The sequence below is a fragment of the Amphiura filiformis genome, chromosome 9, assembly GCF_039555335.1.
Source record: "Amphiura filiformis chromosome 9, Afil_fr2py, whole genome shotgun sequence".
NCBI classification, from domain to species: Eukaryota; Metazoa; Echinodermata; class Ophiuroidea; order Amphilepidida; family Amphiuridae; genus Amphiura; species Amphiura filiformis.
In genome coordinates, this window is record NC_092636.1 from 14902660 (window position 1) to 14925553 (window position 22894).

Below are 22894 nucleotides of genomic sequence, written 5' to 3' on the forward strand. Positions count from 1 at the left end.
TCAGGTGGGATACATATGAATAGAAAAGTTACATCATAGGATGTTATGATTTCACTGTCATTTAACTCGACATCTTTAATTGGTTGACAAAGTCTTGTATGTTCTTAATATGATGAGGTGGCCGTCCGCTTCCTACTGAAGGATCAAGAACTTTGGCTGTGTGTTTGGCAGGGTTGTAGGCTACGGAATACAATGCTACTTACTGTGAGCCTGACAGTATTGGGTCAGGTTTGTGGATCAATCTTAGGAAATCTGTAAAATGCTGGTACCACAAGTTCAGAGGGGGGATCTAACTATCTCTTGAGCACAATATGTATGTTCCCATCAGTGGTGAGCTATTATGTAAATTCAGTCACTGTTGTTCAGTAGCCATTTGAGAGTAGCCATCTGTATTCCAGGCATATAGATTAATGGGGAGTAGTGCACACTGTTCATATTTTTTTTATTCATTATCATGGGATGTGGGAATATTAACTTTAAGGGTACTTGCCCATGAGTTTCATTCAGGGGCGTGTTTGAAAAACGGCACAGCGCATTAGTAAAAAGAATAAAAAATACTAAAATTTTCACTGGGGTTCAACCACTGCCAATTGCACTATGAATGCTAAAGATGCCTATACTGTGCCACGGTGACTGTGGTTAACATTCGGCGATTTTCAAAGATATACATATCAACACGTTTCTAGTGTATTGAAAATCAGAGTTTGGTAGGAATACGGTCATAGAAAGACATATGACTCTACTTGTCTGTTTGTTTTCATTTAATACAAATTAATTTTGATGAATTGAACTGGTACGACTCTTAGCACTTCGTGATAAACGACGATTAATTTAGTAATAATAAAATGAAAACGCTGGGTCATTCACGACGTCATTTGTAATTTATGTCAAAACCTGGGGAGGACCACACACATCTGTGCTGCATGTATACCTGCGCAATCGATACTCAATGATCCAGACAATAGCGTTTGAATATACCGCCCTGCTTGACACATCTTGTCACTTGCGGGAAGATATACTATAGGCCTACCCTAATAGCTTACAATAGATACCCCACCGTAAATAGCTCTGTTCATTACCTCGCTGTGCTAGTTTATACGCCAGTAGTGTAATGCGCACTTTTGAACCATATTTTGTTAAAAAATGATAGGAAGGACTGTTTTCAGCTAAAATGTTGGTTATCAGCAGAGGCTTCAGGATTCCGGGAGGTGCTGCAGCACGGTAGGCGTGCTCTTTATTTATTCAAAATATCACATATCAATGAATTTAAATTTGAAATCCAAAAAGGAAATGTCAGGTCAAAATTCTCACCTTAGAATTATTGTGAAATAAAATCAAACCAAATTTAGGCTGCAAACAACGTCCAATTATTCCCATTGGTGTTTGCTACACGTGCATATAATAAATTATGATTTGGGGCTAATTTGAGAAGAGTTAATGCCTCGAGTTTCAAAATACACCGAGTGATGTTTTTGATGAAAAACATCGACAATTCAAGACTCTGTAAAAACAAATCAAGAATTTTCTGGGATAATTGCAACTAAGTATAATGAAAGTTATGATCTAAGCTACCAGATGTATCATTAATTTCCTGACTATGATATTTAGTTGTGGGAAAAGATTACTTTAATGTTTTGGCGGGATTATTTCCCGCCAAAAATTTCAACCAAAAAGAGCATGTAGCCTTAAAGCCATAATGTGTGATTTGCTCCACATCGGCGCCCTCAATTTTGCTTGCATTTCTACTTTTTGCATGATTGTAATGCCCAACGGTGTACTAAATTACCATGTGAAAGACTAAGTGTTTTAATTAAAGTAAAATTGAAGCTTTTATAATAAATCCAGAAATCTCCGGGTTTATTCCCAGCTCACCGATCAAGTGATGACTGACACGTCTCGTGTATGTATGAAAATATGTGAAAACTAACATTTTGTGGAAAACAAATAAGAATATAGGCCTATACTTTATTGAAATAGCACATATTGGGATATTCAATTTAAAATCCACATTCCCCCTGTAGAAGATTTATCCGAAGTCTTCCACAGAGGGAGTATGAGTTTTGATTAGAACAGACAAATTGGGTAACTTCCATTTGAAATACTCACACCAGTTGTGGACGATATAGGTAAAGCCATAATACAGAGGGAGTATGGGTTTCAAAATGATTAACCCTGACTGATTACATTAGAAAAACATACTCCCTCTGTGGAAGATATTTCCAAAATCTTCCACAGGGGTAGTGTGAATTTCAACTGGAATAGCCCAATACTTACCTTTATTAGTTGCTGCTTCCATTGGGATTGGCAAAGCAAGAAGATAATCCGTTTTGTTCTTATATCGCACATTTTTAGACTGCACACACTGAATTTTCTCCTCGACTTCAAACTTGAAACAGTCACAAGGGTTGTTGCTACCCACACTATTGCGCTGTAAATACACCAATGCGTTATAAATGTTATTAACAAATTAAGGGTTGAGAATCAGAAAGAAGTAACTCACTTTAGGGTCATTGAAGCACACCACCTACTGTCAGAAATTACGCAAGTTTGAGTTGATTCTTTATAATAGGGTTTACATCCAGAAAGACTTAGTTTTTAGTACTGCCTAAAAGAGTCAATTCAAGACTTTGAATCACAGCCCAGCTGAAGACTGAAGGTTTCAACATTGCAACATCAATTCATCCGTCAAAAATAGGTATGTCTGGTTGACCAGATTTTAATTAAATCTAAACTCAAAGACTTACGTATTTCTGGTGGAAGCTTGTTTACTGCAATGGGCAAAAAGTGAGTTACGTCTTTTTGGTTCTCTTGCTTTTTTATTTTCTATTACCATTCTATATTCACTCATGTTTAACTTCTAATGAATGATTGACAATATAAAATCGATATTAACAACATATCCACATTAAATATAAACCTTTCTTAGAAGATGATGGACTAAAAGGCTGGAAAATGTCTGAATATACCTGAGCTAAAAAAAAAGAAGGTAACTGGGTCCAATAGGTTCCAGATGTTACTAGGAGCCCCTCGCATATTATACAGCTATCCATGAGATTGTACTGCATATAATCTAACTTGTTCTAAGTGCAAGAGGATATCTGGTAATTGAATTGATCCAATATAATGCTGTTTTATTTACTTAAAGCCATATTATAACATTTGCTGAGGAGGACGCCCTCACTGAATTTTTTTAATTCATTTTTTTACACGATTAAATTGTACTTTATTAAACCAATATAGCCTGCAAAAATCAAGACTCTAGGTGCTGTAGTTTTGTCAAAATCCGAGATTTTGAATAAAACGCCGGATTCTGCGCTTTATTATTACGATGGAATTATTAGTCGAACGCATACACAATGTTCATAACACACAGTACATACACGGCGTGCGGGGCGGTGATATACACAACAAAAGGTCGTACTATAACATGACCGAAGGAGTGGTACGTATTGGCGACATTTGCGCTGGTAGTAAATTCCAATTTTATTTGCTTTGACGTAGAGAAAAAAATAAAAAATAAAAGGGGATATATCTGACAGTAAAAGCTAACATTTTATGGCAAAGAAATGCTAATCTATTTTGTTTGAAAATGTTATAATATGGCTTTAAAACACACATCCACCCCCACACAATCCCCCATACACACACACAACATATATCTTTAAAGCAACTGAACAACAAGAAAAGAAATAAACAACAACAACATTAAACAATTTAAATTTCCAGCTGAAATGATTATCCAAATTAAAGCTATGAAGGTTGTAATAGCTACTTACTTCTACAATATTGACCAGATGAAGTAGAAATTCCTGTGCATCCTGTTGTTTATTGGTAGAGAACTCTGGATGCCCTCTGCCTACTAGAGACTTGAACATCCTGGGTGCTATTCCTTCTTGACCCTGGAACCAAATTGATGTGATACGTATAATACGAGGGTGAAATTAAGAGGATTTGGCTTCTGGTTCACAAGATTTTTCAGAGAGCCAGGAGCCAGACAAAATGTATACAATTGTTAAAATATAATGTCAATGCTGACCATGACTTGATCAAGTCTACTGTGGAAATCATGTAAATAAACTTATTTTGGTTCTCCGTGCAAGCCAGAATTTGAATAGACAAACACAAATTTAAAATAAAATATAAAAAGTAAACTTATGCCAACATTATAATAATGCTTGAATAAGGAAAGCATCTTCAAGCTGATTTTTAATAATATTTTCATTGGACATAAAACACTCGCTGACAGTTACCATAATGCAGAATGAAAAAGTGTGTATATTTGTATTAATAACCTGGTTATACACTGTACATGAGCTACACAGAGGTATTGCTAAAGGAAGCAACTGGACATAAAGAAAAGACAGAAATGACTTAACTAAGAGATCCTATAAGTAAAGAAACCCAGCCATGCATCATGGCTGTGTAATTCAAAAACCTGTTGATATCTATTTTTATATAAGCTTGAAAGAGATCCTATAAGATGACATTCATCTGGTTGAATACACAATTATCAACAGGACATTGGGCTATTCCAATTGAAATCCACACTACCCCTGTGGAAGATTTTGGAAATATCTTATACAGGGGGAGTATATTTTTCAAGTGTAAATGGTCAGAGTTAATCATTTTGAAACCCATACTCCCCCTGTATTATGGCTTTACCTATATCTTCCACAACTGAATTGAGTATTTCATATGGAAGTTACCCTATTGTCTATTCTATTCAAAATTCATACTCCCTCTGTAGCATACTTAAGCTAAATCTTCCACAGGGGTAATGTGGATTTTAAATGGAATAGCCAAATGTCATCACATACCTGTTCCTTGTGCTCATCGTCCCCTGCATCTGCTGGTGAAGGTTTTTGTTTGGAGTAATCCCCTGATAACAAGCCATGACCAAGTTTGGCCCTGAAATACACAAACATCAATAACGTGCAGCATTAGTACAATGTACATCAATGAAACATTCATACACAATTAGAAGCTAATGTAGGCAGAAGAATGATTATCCATGAAAAAACCTGGAGTGTTTGAAAAAAAGCCTGAAAATGTGTGTGAAATTGGGCTAAAAAGGCCAAAAACAGACTGAAATTGGAAAAAGGAAGTGCAGAAATTTGAACAAGTTCACAAAAAAAAAGAAGACTGAATTCAGGTTTAAACCTGAAAATTCGCATGCCTGTTTTAGCATATTGTGTCTAGATTGTTTGATTATTGAGTATTCAGTCTGGACACTTGCCTGATTTTGCCCTCTATGTGTGCTTGATTCGGCTGTCACCCATACAATGTTCTAAATCCTTCAGTTGTCACTCAGCTTAGACTGGCTTTACAGCTTTTAATGCAATGGGTCACCCATATAGTGTTCTACTTGTTTCATTTGTTATGTAGTATGTCACCACTAGAGACTAAGCTTGCCAAAACCAAATTTCTACTCACATCCTTTAAGCTTTTGCCTTGTGATCAAGGCTCATTAGATAAGATAAAGTGCATCTGTATTATTTTGCTAGTCTAACAAAGATCTTTCTGACTTAATATGATTGTTGATTTGCCATGAATATTAGTATCACACAAAGGCAATAGAAACAAAATATTTTGATCTTTGGATCAAACATCGATGCTTGGTCGATCCTTATTATTTATGAAATCAATTTATTAACTAGTGTTAATTGTGATAACATATAAAATATTTGGCTGTATTGATATTGACCAATATAAATTTAGCATTAATTTTGATTAATTAGTTGTTAGTTTATAAAAGAGCATCAAAGAGCAGCATCGACGGTCGATCATAATGCCATAATACTTACATTTGCACATTGAAATCTGAGGTAGGATCTACAGGTGATGAGGTAAATATAGCCTCTATTTGCTTGGGATATCTGTGTAGTAGACAGAAAGAAACAATTACCAGTATTTATAATACACATAGACTAGAATCCTGCAGTCATCTACACTGCACATGTATTTGTGTTATGCTTGTAGTGACAACCGAAAAACTTCCCGTTCGTATCGTGGTGGACTCATGAAAATATTCTTGCACAACTTACGCACCCAATAACTATCGGCACCCATTTATTGCACCGTTGTTCTGCACTGTTGTAACCAGATCGCACTCTGAAGTTCTAAAAATATGTTTCAATAACAAACTCAGTCAAAAGGTAAATTTGGACATAACGCGCAGTCTCAATGCCCCCAGAGTCTGGTTGCCAAGTCCGTCATTTCTTTAACACAAAGGTTTCTCAGTCGCCAACCGAGAAAGTAAAAATGCTGACGATTCTTCAACTGGCTGGGTTGACGACTATGTGGAAAAAAAGTGGTGGACTTTGCCACAGGATTCTTGTAACATGGAGCATGCACAGTTGTGTCCAAATTGACCAAGAGCGTGATCTTGTTACAACGGCACGGTGCACAGGCGCAGTAAGTCACTATGGCGCACAACCAAAGTCGCTAGGGAATATTTTCATGTGACCACCATGATATGAACTGAAAGCATAACACACATACATGTGCAGTGAAGATGAGTGATGGAGTTAGTCAATAATACACACAAGAGGGATGCAGCTTACCACTGTGTCCTCATTTTTTCCCCATGATCTTAGCATGTAAATGCAAAAATACATTTCATTTGATCTTTTTATTTAATTATCAAAACATACAGTTTCTCATTATTCCCATTTTTCACAAGCTGACTCCAAAGTATGATTCCTGTCCATTTGCTGTCTATATATATATATATATAATACTAATCATGGCGTGTCCGTCCATACCTCTGTCCGCGCTATATCGCCTGTGCGTGGCTCGCTAATCGTGCTTTCATGATGCGCTGTCGCGTGTGCGCTTTCACGAAAGCATTACAGTGTGGTTAATCGTGCAGGTGCATCTCATCGGATCAACACATATTTCAAAACGGCACACGTGCAGAGGCCTATTAGTAGCAGAACATGACTATTTCCGGGATGCAAAGAGGTGAACGATGTGTTTCCAGATTACAGCCAAGTAAGCATCACAGCTACAAAACTACTAAGTTGATTATTGTGTCAAATTGGGTCTTGATCATTGAGAGACGTATATCATAGTAGTTTAAAAGGTCGGAGCAAGTAGGCCTATATGGGTAACGGGTGTTGGGTAATCAGAGATAGTCACAAGAACCACCCAACCCGAGAACCGCGAAATCTAGTAGCCTATAGTTTGACAAACAAATAGAGGAAGTCCCACCAGAGCATTTTTTGGGGATGAACCAAACCTGCCTGGTTATCAAATTAATCAATGACAAGTTTAACTCTGAATTTGACAGGTGCTAACTGATGTTATTGAATCAATTAGAAATTGTCAAATTCAGAGATAACCTTGTCACTGATTAATTTGATAACCAAGCAGGTTTGGTTCACCCCAGAAGAATTGCTCTGGTGGGAATTCCTCTTTAAACAAGATCCCTGTTCTATTCCACAACACTCCTGCAAAAAAAAATATGTAAAATTACACAGCATTTGTAGCAACTTAGTTAGACATAGATGAATACATAGGATAAGAGGTTAAATACAGCAAATGATTTAAAATTTCAACTTACTTGTCGATAAAATCTGGTATAGAGTAGATAACTTGCATTACAGAATTCAGGTAACAACTGAAAACAAACAACATGTAGCAAATTAAGTTAGAATTTCTAGTAAACACTATACATCGCATATTATCACCAGCGTTGATGCTTTTCTCTTCTGTATATATCAACATAAATGAAAACATTTTTATCAAACTTTGTAATTATTTTTTGTATGCATGGCTGTACACATCCAGATTCTCATTCATGGTGTACCATCACGACAGACTACTTTTGTAGCTATACCTAGTATTAACCCTGAAGTTACACCTTGATGGAGCTACTCTGAAGCTACTCCTTAGCAAACCCAAAGTGGGTGTAAATCAGAGCTTCTTCGCGGTTACTCTGTCCAGGTCCAAACACCCGTGCCACCTTCTAGATATGCCATATTAGAGCAACTACAAAGGTACTACAATGTATGAAGAAGCCAACCATTTTATTGACTCATAATTAAACATGTAAACAAAATAAATGCCGAATGATTACCACATACGCTTAGATTTAAAACGGTATTGTTTACTGAAAGGAAACCTACCCATTTTTTTGGATTTGGGACTCTTCATTCATTTCCTGGTCATTTTGTGAGGTTAAACTTTGGATGGCATCGAAATATTTTAAGCACATATTTTTGATTCACTGCACGGATTTTTAATCTCACTGCACAATAGCCCCCCGTTGCAGCAAGTAACAATTACTTGTGGGGGACTTTGCAATGGGTTACTTCATATATATGACAAGTTGCAAGCTTTGTGCAAATAGATCCAAGGGTACATATCATTAGTCAGGGATGTGAGTTGCCTCTGATCAAAACCACAGAAATTTTACCACTCAGTAATGATCACAATTAGCTATTCCTACTTCAACAGGTTGTGAACCAAAGGGTCTTTCCGATCTTCTTCCAAGGAATCTGAATCTAACCTTGCCCATCTTTGCAGTCCCTAGATGCCATATTCCTTCCTTTTCCACATTAACTCAAGTTTGATCGCTTATGTTAACAATCTAGCAATGGCAGCTGTCAACATCATCCCTACGGCAAGTTTTAGGTGAACATGGATACACACACACATTGACTCTTACCGTTTACGATAGTATCATATAGCCTCATATACACTTATTATGCATGCAACAGCAATTTAGTCTCATTTATACAACAATGCGGAGGGACATTCAATGTATCATTACATAACAGAAACACAGATTTAAGGTTTGGGACAAATAAAAATATATCACAAGAAAGCAAAAACGTGGAATTCTGCGTAAACGAGGAACTCTCACATCGCTGCATTAGTGCAATGCCTGAGGCCTCTTCAGTAGACAGATGAACTGACCTGTTTCCTAGATTTCTCATTCCTGTGTACCCTGGACCAAACATTGGCTGTAATTTACTGCCTGCTTCTTGTATTGTGTCCCACTCAGCTAGTCTGGAGTTGAGGTCGATTTCTAATTCTGTCATTGTCTTATCTGTCTGTAAAACAAGTAGAAAATAACAAAATAAAGGGGGTGACCCTATTGGTTAAGGATATAGGTTTTCTTCAAACATGCATACAATGTCAAATATCATCCCTCCTATGCATCCGTGTAAAAAGCAACACACAAAAAACCAGAACATTTTTAGCTTAAAGGTCTAACAAGGCTGTGTTTATGAGCCTTGTGGTTCCAAAGCGCCGAAACCCGAAGTGTCGAAACAAGGGAATGTTTGCCATATTAAACTCCATGATAGTTTCTTTTAAGAAATAATTATTTTATGTCAATATATTAACATGTTATTGAAGCGTACACTTATTATTTGTTCGAATTCCGGTGACACCCCATGCATATTGTTCTGGACAGGATCAGGCTAATGTTCACTGGAGGGGCATGGAAACTAGCACTATGGGGACTGTTCTTGGTTCATACGAGGTTTGAATGTTGGGCATCGCACTTGCATCCCCCATTTGGAAGTGATTACAAATGCACACATACATCACCACCTACACATACCTTTTCCATGATCATCATATTGATACCAAAATGAGCCAAGTGTTGAGCCAGTTTAGGGTCTTCCACCATATCATCTTCATCATAGGAATACACATCTGTGAAAGGATATGAGAGCTTCATACATAAGGCTGAACAAAAATGCTCACAAAATGGATGTATGAGCGTAAATTGCAAAACAATCAAATAGATACCCGATTCAACGATATATGCGACTGACAGCGTCCGATTAGTCTATGGCGATGGAATAGTACAAGTCATTTGATAGAGTAAAAGAAAGAAGGAAAAGAAAAAAAAGAAAGGGAAGGGAAGGGAGGGAGGAGAGGGAGGGGAAGAGGAGAGGAGAGGAGGGAGAGAGGCGAGGGCGAGGAGAGGAGAGGAGAGGAGAGGAGAGGAGAGGAGAGGAGAGGAGAGGAAAGAAAAGAGACCCAGCTGTATCTATCGCCTGATAAAACATGGTAGATTAGTCTATGGCGATGGAATAGTACAAGTCATTTGATAGAGTAAAAGAAAGAAGGAAAGAAAAAAAAAAGAAAGGGAAGGGAAGGGAGGAGAGGGGGGGAAGAGGAGAGGAGAGAAAAGAGACCCAGCTGTATCTATCGCCTGATAAAACATGGTAGATACCATTATTTTCATGTGGAACAACTTGGCGTTTGTATCTACAATATTATATCAGGCAACAGACACACAGCTGGGTCTCAAAAACAACACTTTTATTTTCAAATTCTTACCTGCCCCACTAGCAGTGATAGTCCCCAGTTTTACAGCCAAAGGATACGCTGTCTTCTTGAAGTGCTCCAGAGCATGGTTGTTTCCACCGGTCCCATCAAAGTACTTGCGTCCGCACAGGATGGTTCCGTCAGTGAGATTCATCCACAGATTATCTTTGAGATCGCATCCTGTGCACTTCCATCCACTTGGTGGAACTTTGACTCCATTGTCAAGCTGCTTCAAATTGTCTGCATACCTACGGAATAAGAACAAATTTAAATACCGAAAACGTTCACCCAATGGCGCACCTGGGCTCCTTCGCTTTCGGGTAAATTTCGGGCAAATAGAGATCTCCCTCCTCTGAAATCCCAACAAGAATTAAGGTTCCGTGCCCTTATTTACTGGTGGGAATTTTACGGGAGGGTACTTTTAGGTTGTGCCTAAAATTCCACTTATGTCAAGGGACCCCATAGCGCCATTAAGCGAACGTTTACGGTATTTATTTTAAAAAACATTCCCTTATTTTCAAGGCTATAACCAATTGAAGAAGTACATACCACCAACATTATCAGAAAATAAAATAAATAAATTGGATAACAACAAGGCTAATAAACGGTGAAAATGACCCATATATAATTATGCAGAACTAAATTATGACAAAAAAAGTACCACCAATTACTTATTTTGCGGGTTTTTACAGAAACAATTAGGCTTTCTGATACACTTTCTGGAATTTTCATCATGATTATAATACCCTAAACATAATTTCTCCGATATTGATAGCAAATTTGATTCATATTGAGATATGAAACTCACTTGGAAATAATTCTTTTTTCCCCATCCCATGCTGCAATCTGATCTTGCCTTGAGGCTGACTCAGCTGTCAGGATACCTGCTGCAACAAGATGAACCTACAAAACAGAAACAATATATCAAAATACAGCCTTTCGTAACTGCAAAGTCCCACTGGCCAACACAAGGTTTCAAGAAATTCCCATAATAGAAAGATTGTGATGTTCCATATGCGGTATGTGTGTTTATATATGTGCATTCTAAATGTGCATTCTCCATGACAGCCGTACAACTTTTCAATTTCAATGTCCACTGTGCGCTTTTTGGTGTCCAAAATGTGAAATCGCATTTTCTTTTTTTTATAAAGGTAATATCACACACATTTCAATGGACAATCTGTACGTATGAACCTCACGTATAAATGAAATCCAATTTTCATGTTTCAATGTGGGCACACCAGCTTGTAGCCTGTTATGGAACCGCCATGATTGTTATGAAACAATTGTCGCTGCGCAAGTAGTCATGCAGAGCCGGACACCCTTACTGACATATACACGCTCAGCAGGTATGATATGAAATATATCATGTGAGTAAATTTGAGCGCTTAAAGGAGTATTTCGTGATCCTAGCATCCTCTATTTATGTAATTTTTCATTAGATATCCACGAAAAAAACCTATTCCCAAAATTTCAGTTGATTCCGATTTTGCGTTCGCGAGTGATGCATGATTACGTGTATTACACTGCTCCATAGACAATGCGTTGTAATTTTGTTCTGGTGCACCAGAACGAAATTCAAATTTCACGATATCTTTGCTAAACGAATTAATCTGCAAGAAATATTTTGTACATAAACATTATGTAGCCAGAGGTTTCCAGTGATATAAAAATCTTAACTTTTTTTGAGAAAAGTGGGGGGATGAGGCTGTGGATCACAAAATGCCCTTTTAATCGAATAAGAACATGGTAAACTACTTGATGGTATTAATAAACTTGATAATACCTTTTCTGGCAGGTCTGGATTGGATAGAGGCACCTCATCCCATTCAGGCAAGATCACAATAGAGTTTTCGTCCTGATAATCATACTCATTTTGGTCCTCCACATCAAAGCCTCCTTCAACACCTGACATTTCAAAAGAAATTAATACAACAAGATATTCAGACTTCACTAGCATTAAATCAGCGTAATTCTATTTAATTCTAGCAACATGTTTAGAAACTTGACATGCATGACATCCAACAGGGTATCCACACATTAACCCAAGCTGGATGCTAATCCTAGTTTCTCCCATACGAGCGATGTCAATGTGCCTCTAATAAGCATACTATGACCAAAAAGGAAATATTTTCCTTATTTTAGATGAATTTCTGGTACTTACCAATAGCAAGTCTTGTGGGTTTAGCTTTGGCTTCTACATCTTCCTTCTTAGGTTTCTACATGTATACAAAAATAGCATTAACATAAAAGAGGATTATTTATAACTGAGGAAGGATTGGTGATCCAGCAAAACAAAATATGTGAGACTGCTCAATGAAAGCAAATCACCTTATTTACACTTAACTAATAACAATAGAATACCACAATGATTGTAATCGGCATTATGACAATTAATTGCTCTTGTGAGTTGGATTGTTGATACATACAGGATTAGCATGCATTATCTAAGTTATAGCAGTCACAGGGATGTAAGGGCGGTAATGATTCACTTCCTGAAAATCACGCGAGCGAAGGCGATCAGCCGAAACAGAAGGCGAGGCGTGCAACGGGGGTCCATGGGGCGGGGGTTCACCCCCCTCACAAAATTTTTTTTTTTTTTTGCTCTTTTTATGACAAATTATCATCATCCAATTCTCGCGATTCCAAATACAGCGCGCCACCTACGATCATGCCTGGCTGATCTACTTCGGCGCAGAGCATCATGGGTAAAAAGTCGACATCCACGCCAAGGCGTCGACGATGAACCATCGACCAAGGAAACGGAAGCGACGCTTTTTTTTTCATTTCTGCCTCCTTTTTAAAGTTAAATTCGACAGTCATTGTTTAGGCCTACCTCTGTGAATGTTCAGAGTGTTAGGCCTATTCCCACACAAAATAATGGGCATCAATTAAACCCTTTCCGAGGCGCTTGGGAAAATACTTTAGGCTCTCGTTTACAAGAAAAGAAAACACTTGCTGGTCTTTAAGCTTTGTTGTAAGTAGGCCTATAATAGACTTGATTTAAAAAAATATGATTGGGGATAGGCCTACTTACATGTAGACCCTCATGCATATCCTTAAAAAAAACCAATTTTTAAACCTTGTTTGTTTTAAGTAAAGTAGGCCTAATTCTCAATATTTAGAATAACGAAATATTCAATACATATTTTAACAGCATGAACAGCGTAAAGCATTTATTTTTTAATACGATTAAAAGCGTTTTGAATTTCAAATGTACTCTATTCCTATTCAACCATCTACGGTTAAAACTTCGATGTCAAAAATGTTGATGTCTCTGATCAACCATCTAAGCCTATAAACCCGATGTCAAAATGTCAATTTTCGAGTTTGGGTAGGCCTATAATAGCAAATGCTTTTGATGCAAAACAATTTCAAATAGGAAATTTAATCTAAAACACAAATTCCTGCCTTTTTTATTTCTTGTTTGGATAACTTTTCCCATAGTTATTACCATGCGTGATACATGATTTTATTAAAAGATAAAAGCTTTTGGTTTTCATAAATGTTTTGAACGCTTGTCTTGTTTTTATTTTTATTCTTTTTTTCCTAGGCCTATAGATGTTTTACATTTATAACCTTTTTACAAACTTTAATAGATATGAATTAATTGTTTTAAAGTAATTTTTTTTTGTTACATTTTGAAACGCTCTTTGTAGCATGATGTAGGCCTACTGTATGATCACAAAAGGTCGTGAATTTAGAAGCCATTTCCTTCTATATAGCCCTATAAACAAAACACTTTGGCCCCAATGTATAATGTCGGGAGAAAATATATACTTGCACTAAACAAAATTAATAAACCTGTTAATTTTTAAAATAAACTCTTGTGGTGCAATTCTGTCAACAAAATTACATAGGCTTATGAACCGGGGCTGGGGGCTCAGCCCCTCAATAGGCCTACCCTTCTGTATGAATAGGCACGTTTTTCATTTTCATTTAGGCCTATAATGGCCTCCGAACTACATTGTTAAGCATGTTAAGTTATCTTGTTTCAACTGCAAATTGTCCCTTATTGTACAGTATATTCTTCACCGTAAATCGGTGTGTGTGTGTGGGGGGGGTGTCCCGGTTCGCCCCTTCAGTCTCAAATGAAGCAGGCCTAACCTAAACAATGCGTCCATCCCCAGATTTGACCTCTTTACTTTAGGTTGAGTCCTTGATCCATGGGCCTGATCCATTATATGCAAGAAATGTCGACCCTCCGAATTTAAACCTTTCCAATTTGGCCAAAGTCCACAATGCCGTAAAGGTTGGGCTACACTACAGTTCAGTTCTTTTCACAGTGTTGACTTATAATTTCACGAGAAAGAAAAAGAAAATGGGAAAGATTTTAATCTTTCTCATTTTCTTTTCTTTAAAAAAAACATGTATAGGCCTAGGCCTACATGTAGGTGTTTAAAATTGTCCAATTGAATATTTATTTGAAAAAGTTTTTGATTTTTCAATGTTGTGCCGACCGATAATATGTCTAAAAAGAAACTCATTCCAACCAACGTGTGCTATTTGGGAGTAGGCCTAGGCCCACATTAAGAGTAAATTTCCTTGGGTTATGAATTATTAAAGGGGAAAGATGAAATAAAGATGGTATGACATGCAAGAAAGCGGAAGTAAAAATAAAATATGAAAAACAAACATGAATTAATATTAAAATCGGGCATGACAATTGTCAAATTTAAACCTTAATTGTGACACGATCTGGTTCATGGGGGCCAAAGGAGGCATTTTGAAAATTGTGTTACTGTAATTATTATACATTACACGTATAATAGGCTATCATTTTAAACTGAAAACACCAAAGGTCTATCTAGCATACTTGGTTCTAAAGTTAAGAAGTTGTTTCATGCATATTTTCTTGATATGCCTTAAAATAATGATCTTTTAAAATTAATGTAGGCCTACATGTACTCTTTTGCAGTTTGAAACTTTCTTCATCTTTATTATAATGCTAGAACTCTATGAGGTATTGTTGAACTTAGGCATTTTAAGTCTCAAATTGAAATATTAACAAAAAATAAATGTTATTTTTATGCGGTAGGCTATGCCTACAAAGTGTTTTTATTGTGATCGTAATTTTTTTAATGTTTGATAGTAGCCTAATATAATTAAAAATACAAATTTAGGCTAAAATAAAATAAGGACAAATCAAACAATTACAATAATAACAAAAACGGCAAACCAATGTGATGCATGTTTATAAGTAATGAGACATTAAGAATCTTTTTAAATTTACTTGAATTTCTTTGCTGTAGGCCTATCCCAGCAAGGGAACGCTATGCGCCTATACGTGCAAAAAAACCCATTTTTAGAAAATGTAGGCCGATTACAAAAACGCATAACACCTATAGTATGGATGTTCTTAAGTATGCTGGTGTTATATTATTATCGTATTGAACAAACAATAAATTCAGAAAGAATTAAAACAATTTATTCAAATAACCAAAATAAAACCTATGCGTTTTCCATTAAAAAAGGACAGGCCTAGGCCTACTTCGCATTGACTAGGCTCGCGCATATCGGGCTGAAAAGCATCGTAAAGTTTAAAAACAAAAAAGGGCGGTTTTAGAAAATGTATAACAAAAAGGAAACACCTAGTATCAACATCAAGTTTGCGGGTTTTAGAAAAGGACATCTGTGAATATCAAACTGCAATATTTCACTTCAACACAGAAAATCTCAAAAAATTTCAAAAAGTACTATAAAACATTGTGTTTTTAGAGTAATAATCACAAACATGGTCAGCTATGGTTGATGAAAATGGATGTCGACCCCAGACACGGAAATGTCAATTTTCACTGCCGTCGTTGGTGGCGCGCTGTATTTGGAATCGCGTCAATTTTTTTTTTTTTTTACATTTCGAATTTTTTTTTTTTTTTGGTCCCATTTCCGAATTCGGAAATTTCGGAAGTCTTACATCCTGTAGCACCTACACACAGTGTAATTTACCCATTACCAACTTCAAAAGTAATGCGCCATGTTGCATTAGCTCCAAAGCTGCAGCACCCATATTTATCCAACAGTCAAATATGTTGAAAAATCACTCATGAAGTTTCATGTTCAATTTTTTCAGGTTCAAATTATTGTTAAATTATTCAAATGCTTATATTTACACCGTAATGTATTTGAGAATAAACATTGTTGTACATATTTTACACCCTGCTACGACTGGTACACTCAGCCAGCAGTATAGGGTTTCTGCATGCAGGTCGTATCAACAGAATCCATGCGTGCATAGCCGACCCCCATTCACGTACACACACACCCGGGAAACACACACAGCGGCCATGCGAAAGATGGATTTTTAATGTCACAAAAAACAAAATATCTGCAAAATTTGTAAGGGATCCGCTTCATAACCTTCAGCGCATTCCACGCTACGATATGTCAATGACAGATTCATACACACAAAAATGAAATATTTGCAATTAAAAATTCGTGTTTTTGAACGATTTTGAATTTTATCAATGAAATTGCAGCGATATCGTCATTGGGTTAACGATTTAGCAAACGCTGATTGGTTGATTGCGTCACTGTCAGTGATCTGTGCATGCACTGTACGGAATGATTTTTTGTAAAATACACTGTGCTACAGCATGGTGGTTAATCAGAACCGGCTTCACTCGTGATTTTGTTTCTTTGACTCAATCCACCTTCCTTTAGGCTAAAAAAAAAGATGTTTGTTTGCCCTCAACCGACCGACACTAATTTTGAAAATCAGAAAAAAGTTGGGTTTTTTTTTCTATTTACTGTACAAAAGAATACTGACCCTATTTTTGGAAATTCCTAAAGTGTTTTTTTTCAAATTTTTGCATTCTGAAGATGTAAAAAGGAATGTATTTTAGAGCTTGTGTTCAACATTTCAATTGTTTTATAATGTTAATTTTGACACAAAAATTGTCTGCTTTTTCATATTTTGAGCCTTAATTAATACAAACAGTAGAGTTTGCTAGTAATTAAAAGAAAAAAGACCAACTGACCCCCGGGGAGGGGGGGGGGGTTACTCAAGTTTGGTTTTGGTAGGGACGTGCCGCTGAGATTTTGGAAGTGGACCCATAAATATACCAATTTTTCAAGAAATTTGGACCCATTGATATATATAATAATAATAATATGGAGGCGCTTTTAAGTGCATAAACAAAACATGTCTCTATGCCCTTTACAAACAAGAAAATAAATGCTATCTTAAACTACAAACTTACACTACAAACAATAAATACAAATTAAATGACATTTGAAATAAATAAGTGAGTTTTGAGTTGCGATTTGAATGAGTTCAGAGAATGTGCTTGACGAATATGAATTGGTAACTTATTCCATAGTGTGGGAGCGGCAACTGAGAAGGCACGCTTAGCATAAGAAGTTGAAAATCTTGGTGAAACAAGTTGGTGTTGTGAGCGAGAACGAAGTGACCGAGGTGGATTGTAAAAAGAAACAAGTTCAGCAATATATTCCGGTGACTGACCATTGACGGCTTTGTATGTAAGAAGTAGAATCTTGTAAATGATGCGTTTGTGGATAGGCAACCAATGAAGTTGTTCTAAGACGCCGGAAATATGATCAGATTTCTTTGTTCTGGTGATGAGACGCGCAGCAGTGTTTTGGATTCGTTGAAGTTTGTCAATCTGAGCACAAGGTAAGCCATAAAGAAGTGAGTTGCAGTTGTCAAGATGAGATGTTATAAAGGCATGGACAAGTCGTTCAGTTTGGGTATTGTCAAGATATTTCCTTATTTGGCTGATCTTCCAGATGGCATAAGTTGCAGTACGACAAATGTTTGTAATATGATTGTTCAGAGAGAGTTTATCATCCACAAGGATGCCCAGATCACGAGCCTCAGGTGAGGGTTCGATGAGTGATGTACCAATTGTTACAGGAGGAAGTTGAGCAGAGTTAATGAATTGGGAAGTAACATGAATAAGTTCGGTTTTTGAATCGTTGAGTTTCAGTTTGTTCTGAATCATCCATGCCTTCACATCATCAATGCACTGTTCTAGTCTTGAAAGCACATTTGTTGTTTCAGATTTCTTAAAAATTGTGTATATTTGAGTGTCATCAGCATATTGCATTTTCTCTAAACCGTGAGCATTGATAATATCTTCGACGGGAGAAACATACATGGTGAACAGCTGTGGTCCCAAAACGGAGCCCTGCGCGACTCCACCGAATAACATGTGTTTATCAGAATCAGTGTTATTAATATTTACAAACTGAGAGCGGCCAGTCAAATATGATCTAAAAAAGGCAAGAACAATACCATGAATAACTATAATAAATGGAACTGATAACTATAATAAATGGAACCAATATAAGAAGTGTCGTAATAAACTCAAGTCTCAGGTTAGAAAGGATTATTACAATTATCTCAAAGATATTTCTGCTGACAACTTTCGAACTATGGCGCAAAATTTTGGTCCTTTGTACGTGCATCCAAGGCCAAACAATGCGCCACATCTTTTAAAGATGGAGATATTTTTATTACTGACCCTACAATTATTGCTACTAACTTTAACACCTTTTTTAGTTCAAATTTTACAGATGTAGACTCCGATGTTGATACCACCTGTGATGGACACGTTGGCTCACCTCTAGTGGCCATCGGTACTGACGCTAATGAGATATTTCAGCTTATCAATCGTTTAAAGTCAGGTAAGGCCCCCGGGCCTGATGGTATTACATCTACCATGTTAAAAATTACTGCTGGTCAAGTTGCAATGCCACTTACCCTGCTTTTCAATTTATCTCTTAGCGAAGGTAGAATTCCTGATGACTGGAGGAGAGCCAACGTAGTGCCAATTCACAAAGCTGGTGATATTTCAAGTATTAAAAATTATAGGCCTATCTCATTGTGTTCTGTGGTTGGCAAACTGCTGGAGAGGGTGGTTACTGGCCGTATGGTCAAGTACATGCGTAATGTTGGCCTGATTTCTCATCAGCAACATGGTTTTGTTTCTGGTCGGTCATGTACCACTCTTCTCAGTTCTGTTTGCTATCATTGGGCTCAGATTCTTGATGAAAGATCACCTCCTGATGTAGATGTCATTTTTCTTGATTGGAGCAAAGCTTTTGATAAAGTGAGTCATCAAATTCTTTTAAAAAAGCTGCACCATTATGGCATATGTGGCCCTTTGTGGCATTGGATTTCATCCTTTCTTATGAATCGTTCTCAGTGTGTCCAATTCAGGGGGGCTTCATCCGGATGGATCCCTGTTCAATCAGGGGTCCCCCAAGGCTCGGTCTTGGGTCCTCTTTTATTTAATTTGTTTGTTTTGGATTTACCAAACTATGTGCAATCTTCTCTTCCGCAATATGCGGATGACACACTTCTTTACAGGCCTATCCGTTCTGAAAATGACATCAACATCATACAAGGTGATCTTGATAATATTACTTATTGGTGTCAAATCAATAAAATGTCCTTAAATCCTGATAAATGCAAAGTTATGCGTCTAAGTAGGAGAGTTGGTGTTGCGCATTGCAGTTCCTTTTATAATATTCTCAACTCGCCTTTGGGTGTTGTGCAAAGCTACAAATATTTGGGTATTATCATTTCTTCTAATCTGAAATGGGGGGATCACATTAAGCATATTACTTCCAGGGCTTCAAGGCTCCTTGGTTTCATCAGGCGTCTTGTTAAGCTGTAATGATGCTGATATCCTTGTTAGGCTTTACAATACATTATGCCGCCCCATTCTTGAATCGGGGCCCCAGCTTGGATTCCACATCAGTCTGGTCATCTTAAAAAACGTGAAAATTTTCAGAAGCGGTTAGCACGCTCTTGTATCCCTGCACCTAGGGGCGAGTTGTCTTATAATGAGCGCCTCCAAAGACTTAGTCTCACCTCACTGGAGAACAGATATACATATCTTGCCATTGCCTATGTAACCAAGTGTCTCTGTGGTGTGTACGATGTTGATCCCTTCAAATATATCAAGATTAATTTGCGTCATGCAGACACTCTCAAGTTTCATCATTCATATGCCAGAACTGACAGTTTTAAATTCACAGTTTTTAATAGATTTCCTGTTTATTTTGACAATTTACCCTCTTATGTCAAGGACCAACTCTTGATGAGTGTCCTTTTTTTTTTTTTTACGAGGTACAAAAAACATTTAAATGAAATCAGCTGGCAGGTCCAGAACTAATCCTGATTTCTTTTTTACCTTTTTGGGTGCAATAACTGTAATTTTCCTTTCTGTACTTTTGTATTTTTGTTATTTTTATAATTTTACATAATATTTCATTTACATTTTTAGATGTTCATATGAGCTGCTTGGCCTGGTGGGAGTTTTTGCTCTTCATCCTGGGGGGGGGGGGGTCTCTCAGCCCTTTTTGTTGTTTTGTGTTTGTAGAGAGCCATACGGTTAGCCACTTTGAAAGTTGACTTTTTGTCACTGTTTGGCTTTCCCTGCCAGGGTTCTCTTGTTTTCCGTCCTGTTTTGTTAATTTGTTGCTCCGACCCACCCTCCCGGGGTTGGTGCTATCTGCCCAACAGGCCATGTTGCTCAATTCCCATATGTGTGCATCCACATCGGGCGGTGCGCTTGTCGGTTGCTGCATGTGTCTCGTTTAGCATGATAGCTGGGGGTGGGTGCGGGCTTGTCTCGGGTGGGGGTCGCTTGGTCGTCCACGGTCGCATGTGGTTTGGGAATACGTTTCTGTATTCCTGAATCAGGTGACTTCGGTATGGCTTGGGGCGGCTTAGGCTTGGGACGGGTCTGGTATTCGTCCCTGGCTGTTTATGTGGAATGGAGCGTGTGTGGCGGCCGACGGGTGCATCGTTTTGTGTGGATGTACACATATGTAGTGCTTATATACATGTAGTACTATTGGTGAATTTTGTTTTGGGGGTTCGGTAGTTTGCTCACGTTTTGGACGTCTCATCTTCCGGTCGGGGGCGTCATTGGTGATGCTGGGCTGGCGGCAGTCCTACTCTCGTTCCGGAGTGTGCGGACTTTGCGGTGGTTGGTCATATGCAGGATTTGGTGAGTGTGTCCCTTCATCACCGTTATTGGTGTTAGCATCCATTCGATGCTTTGGTTTTGATGTGACGCGTGATCTGTCATGGCGGACTTATTTATGAGGGGACATAACCACTAGGTCATGTGTGTGGCTGGCTGCTGTGGGGAGCTGTGCGCTCAGGAGATGGGGGTGGGGGTGTTGCTGGTTCGTCGTGTTGCTGAGGGGGTCCTCTGATCGGGGGGGGGGCGTCTGGAGAGGGAGTGAATTGTTGTACTTGTGAAGCGGTTTACCATTGGTATGTTGTCTAACAGTCCTGATGAACTTATTCAAGGGGCTCATATTTAATCGTTTTTAAATATCTAATTGTTTTTGATGTAGTACTTATAAATGTGCAATATATGTATTTTATAATGTTTTTCTGGCGAATAAAATGAAATGAAATGAAATGAAATGAATTCCAAATCGCTCGGAAAGACGCTGTATCAGACGTTCCTGATCAATCGTATCAAACGCAGCGCTAAGATCTAAAAGAACTAGCGCTGCCTCGTTGTGTTTATCAACTGCACGTAGCAAGTCATTTATAACACGAACCATAGCAGTTTCAGTTGAATGAAACTTCCGATAAGCAGACTGGGTTATGGCATGCAGATTATTTGCTTGCAGATGTTCATTCAACTGTTTTGACACAACACGCTCTACAATCTTGGAGACATAGTATGATAGTATAGATTAGAAATTGGTCTGTAATTACTGAGACTCTCTTTGTCTAAGTTACTCTTTTTCAAAAGAGGAGTTACATGAGCAATCTTAAATGAATCGGGGAAAATACCGGAGGTAAGACTTAAATTTACAATCTTAGTTATTACAGGAAGTAACTCATCACAACAGTTCTTAAGCAACCAGGTGGGTATTGGATCTGCCCGACAAGAGCTAGATGGAGACTCCATGATGACCTTGCGAACATCTTCCTGATCAACCTGATGAAATTGGTCAAAACAGGCACTACAATTATCATGAAGATCAACTGACACCTTCAGGTCAGATGACTGATCTAGACTCTCACGTAATTTGTAAAAAAAAAAAAAAAAAAAGGAAGCAAATTGATTCGCAAGATCAATGGGGTCATCAACAGATGGAAGAACCTTGGTAGATTTGTTAGAACAAAGGCTGTCAACCGTACGAAAAAGTTGTTTTTGATCACAAGTGGCAACCTTTTCTTTATGATAATTAGTCTGGGCTGTTTCAAGTAAAGCTTTGTATTTCCTTATTTCATACTTAACAAGAGCACCAATGGTACTGTGGCTCTGTGCTTTTTGGTGACAGTGAAAGTCGAATGTGCAACAGGTGAAATCATTGTGTGACATATTACATTCAATGGTACATCTGGTCGGTTGGTAGCTATCTCATTTGCAGAGCATAGAATGATACATCAATCAATTTTGGGAATTACTATTTAGCCACATGGATCTGACCCAAAAGAATCCTGAACTTGCTTTTTTCTAAGCATAGCGGCGGAGCTCTTGTCCAGCACGGCCGGAGGGTCCGAGGCCAGCAAGGGTCCCCGGTGGGGTCCAGAGGGTTCCTGCACCACATGCAGGAAAGGCCATTTCAGCGGGTAAACAGAACCTTTCAAAGCTCCTGGCTT

At 37.8% G+C, this 22894-nt stretch overlaps 1 protein-coding gene across 2 annotated transcripts in view; it reads right to left on the reverse strand.

Moving 5' to 3' along the window:
- Window positions 1–22894, reverse strand: part of LOC140160674 (ubiquitin carboxyl-terminal hydrolase 5-like) — a 56121-nt gene that overhangs the window by 12655 nt on the left and 20572 nt on the right. For both annotated transcript variants that reach the window (XM_072183958.1, XM_072183957.1), the window contains exons 3-13: window positions 12455–12509; window positions 12077–12198; window positions 11099–11193; window positions 10303–10538; window positions 9575–9669; window positions 8923–9059; window positions 7565–7621; window positions 5805–5876; window positions 4818–4908; window positions 3777–3899; window positions 2275–2428 (exon numbers count right to left, since the gene is read on the reverse strand). In XM_072183958.1, the coding sequence (XP_072040059.1) occupies window positions 2275–2428; window positions 3777–3899; window positions 4818–4908; window positions 5805–5876; window positions 7565–7621; window positions 8923–9059; window positions 9575–9669; window positions 10303–10538; window positions 11099–11193; window positions 12077–12198; window positions 12455–12509 (1237 nt within the window). The remainder of the gene's footprint in view (window positions 1–2274; window positions 2429–3776; window positions 3900–4817; window positions 4909–5804; window positions 5877–7564; window positions 7622–8922; window positions 9060–9574; window positions 9670–10302; window positions 10539–11098; window positions 11194–12076; window positions 12199–12454; window positions 12510–22894) is intronic.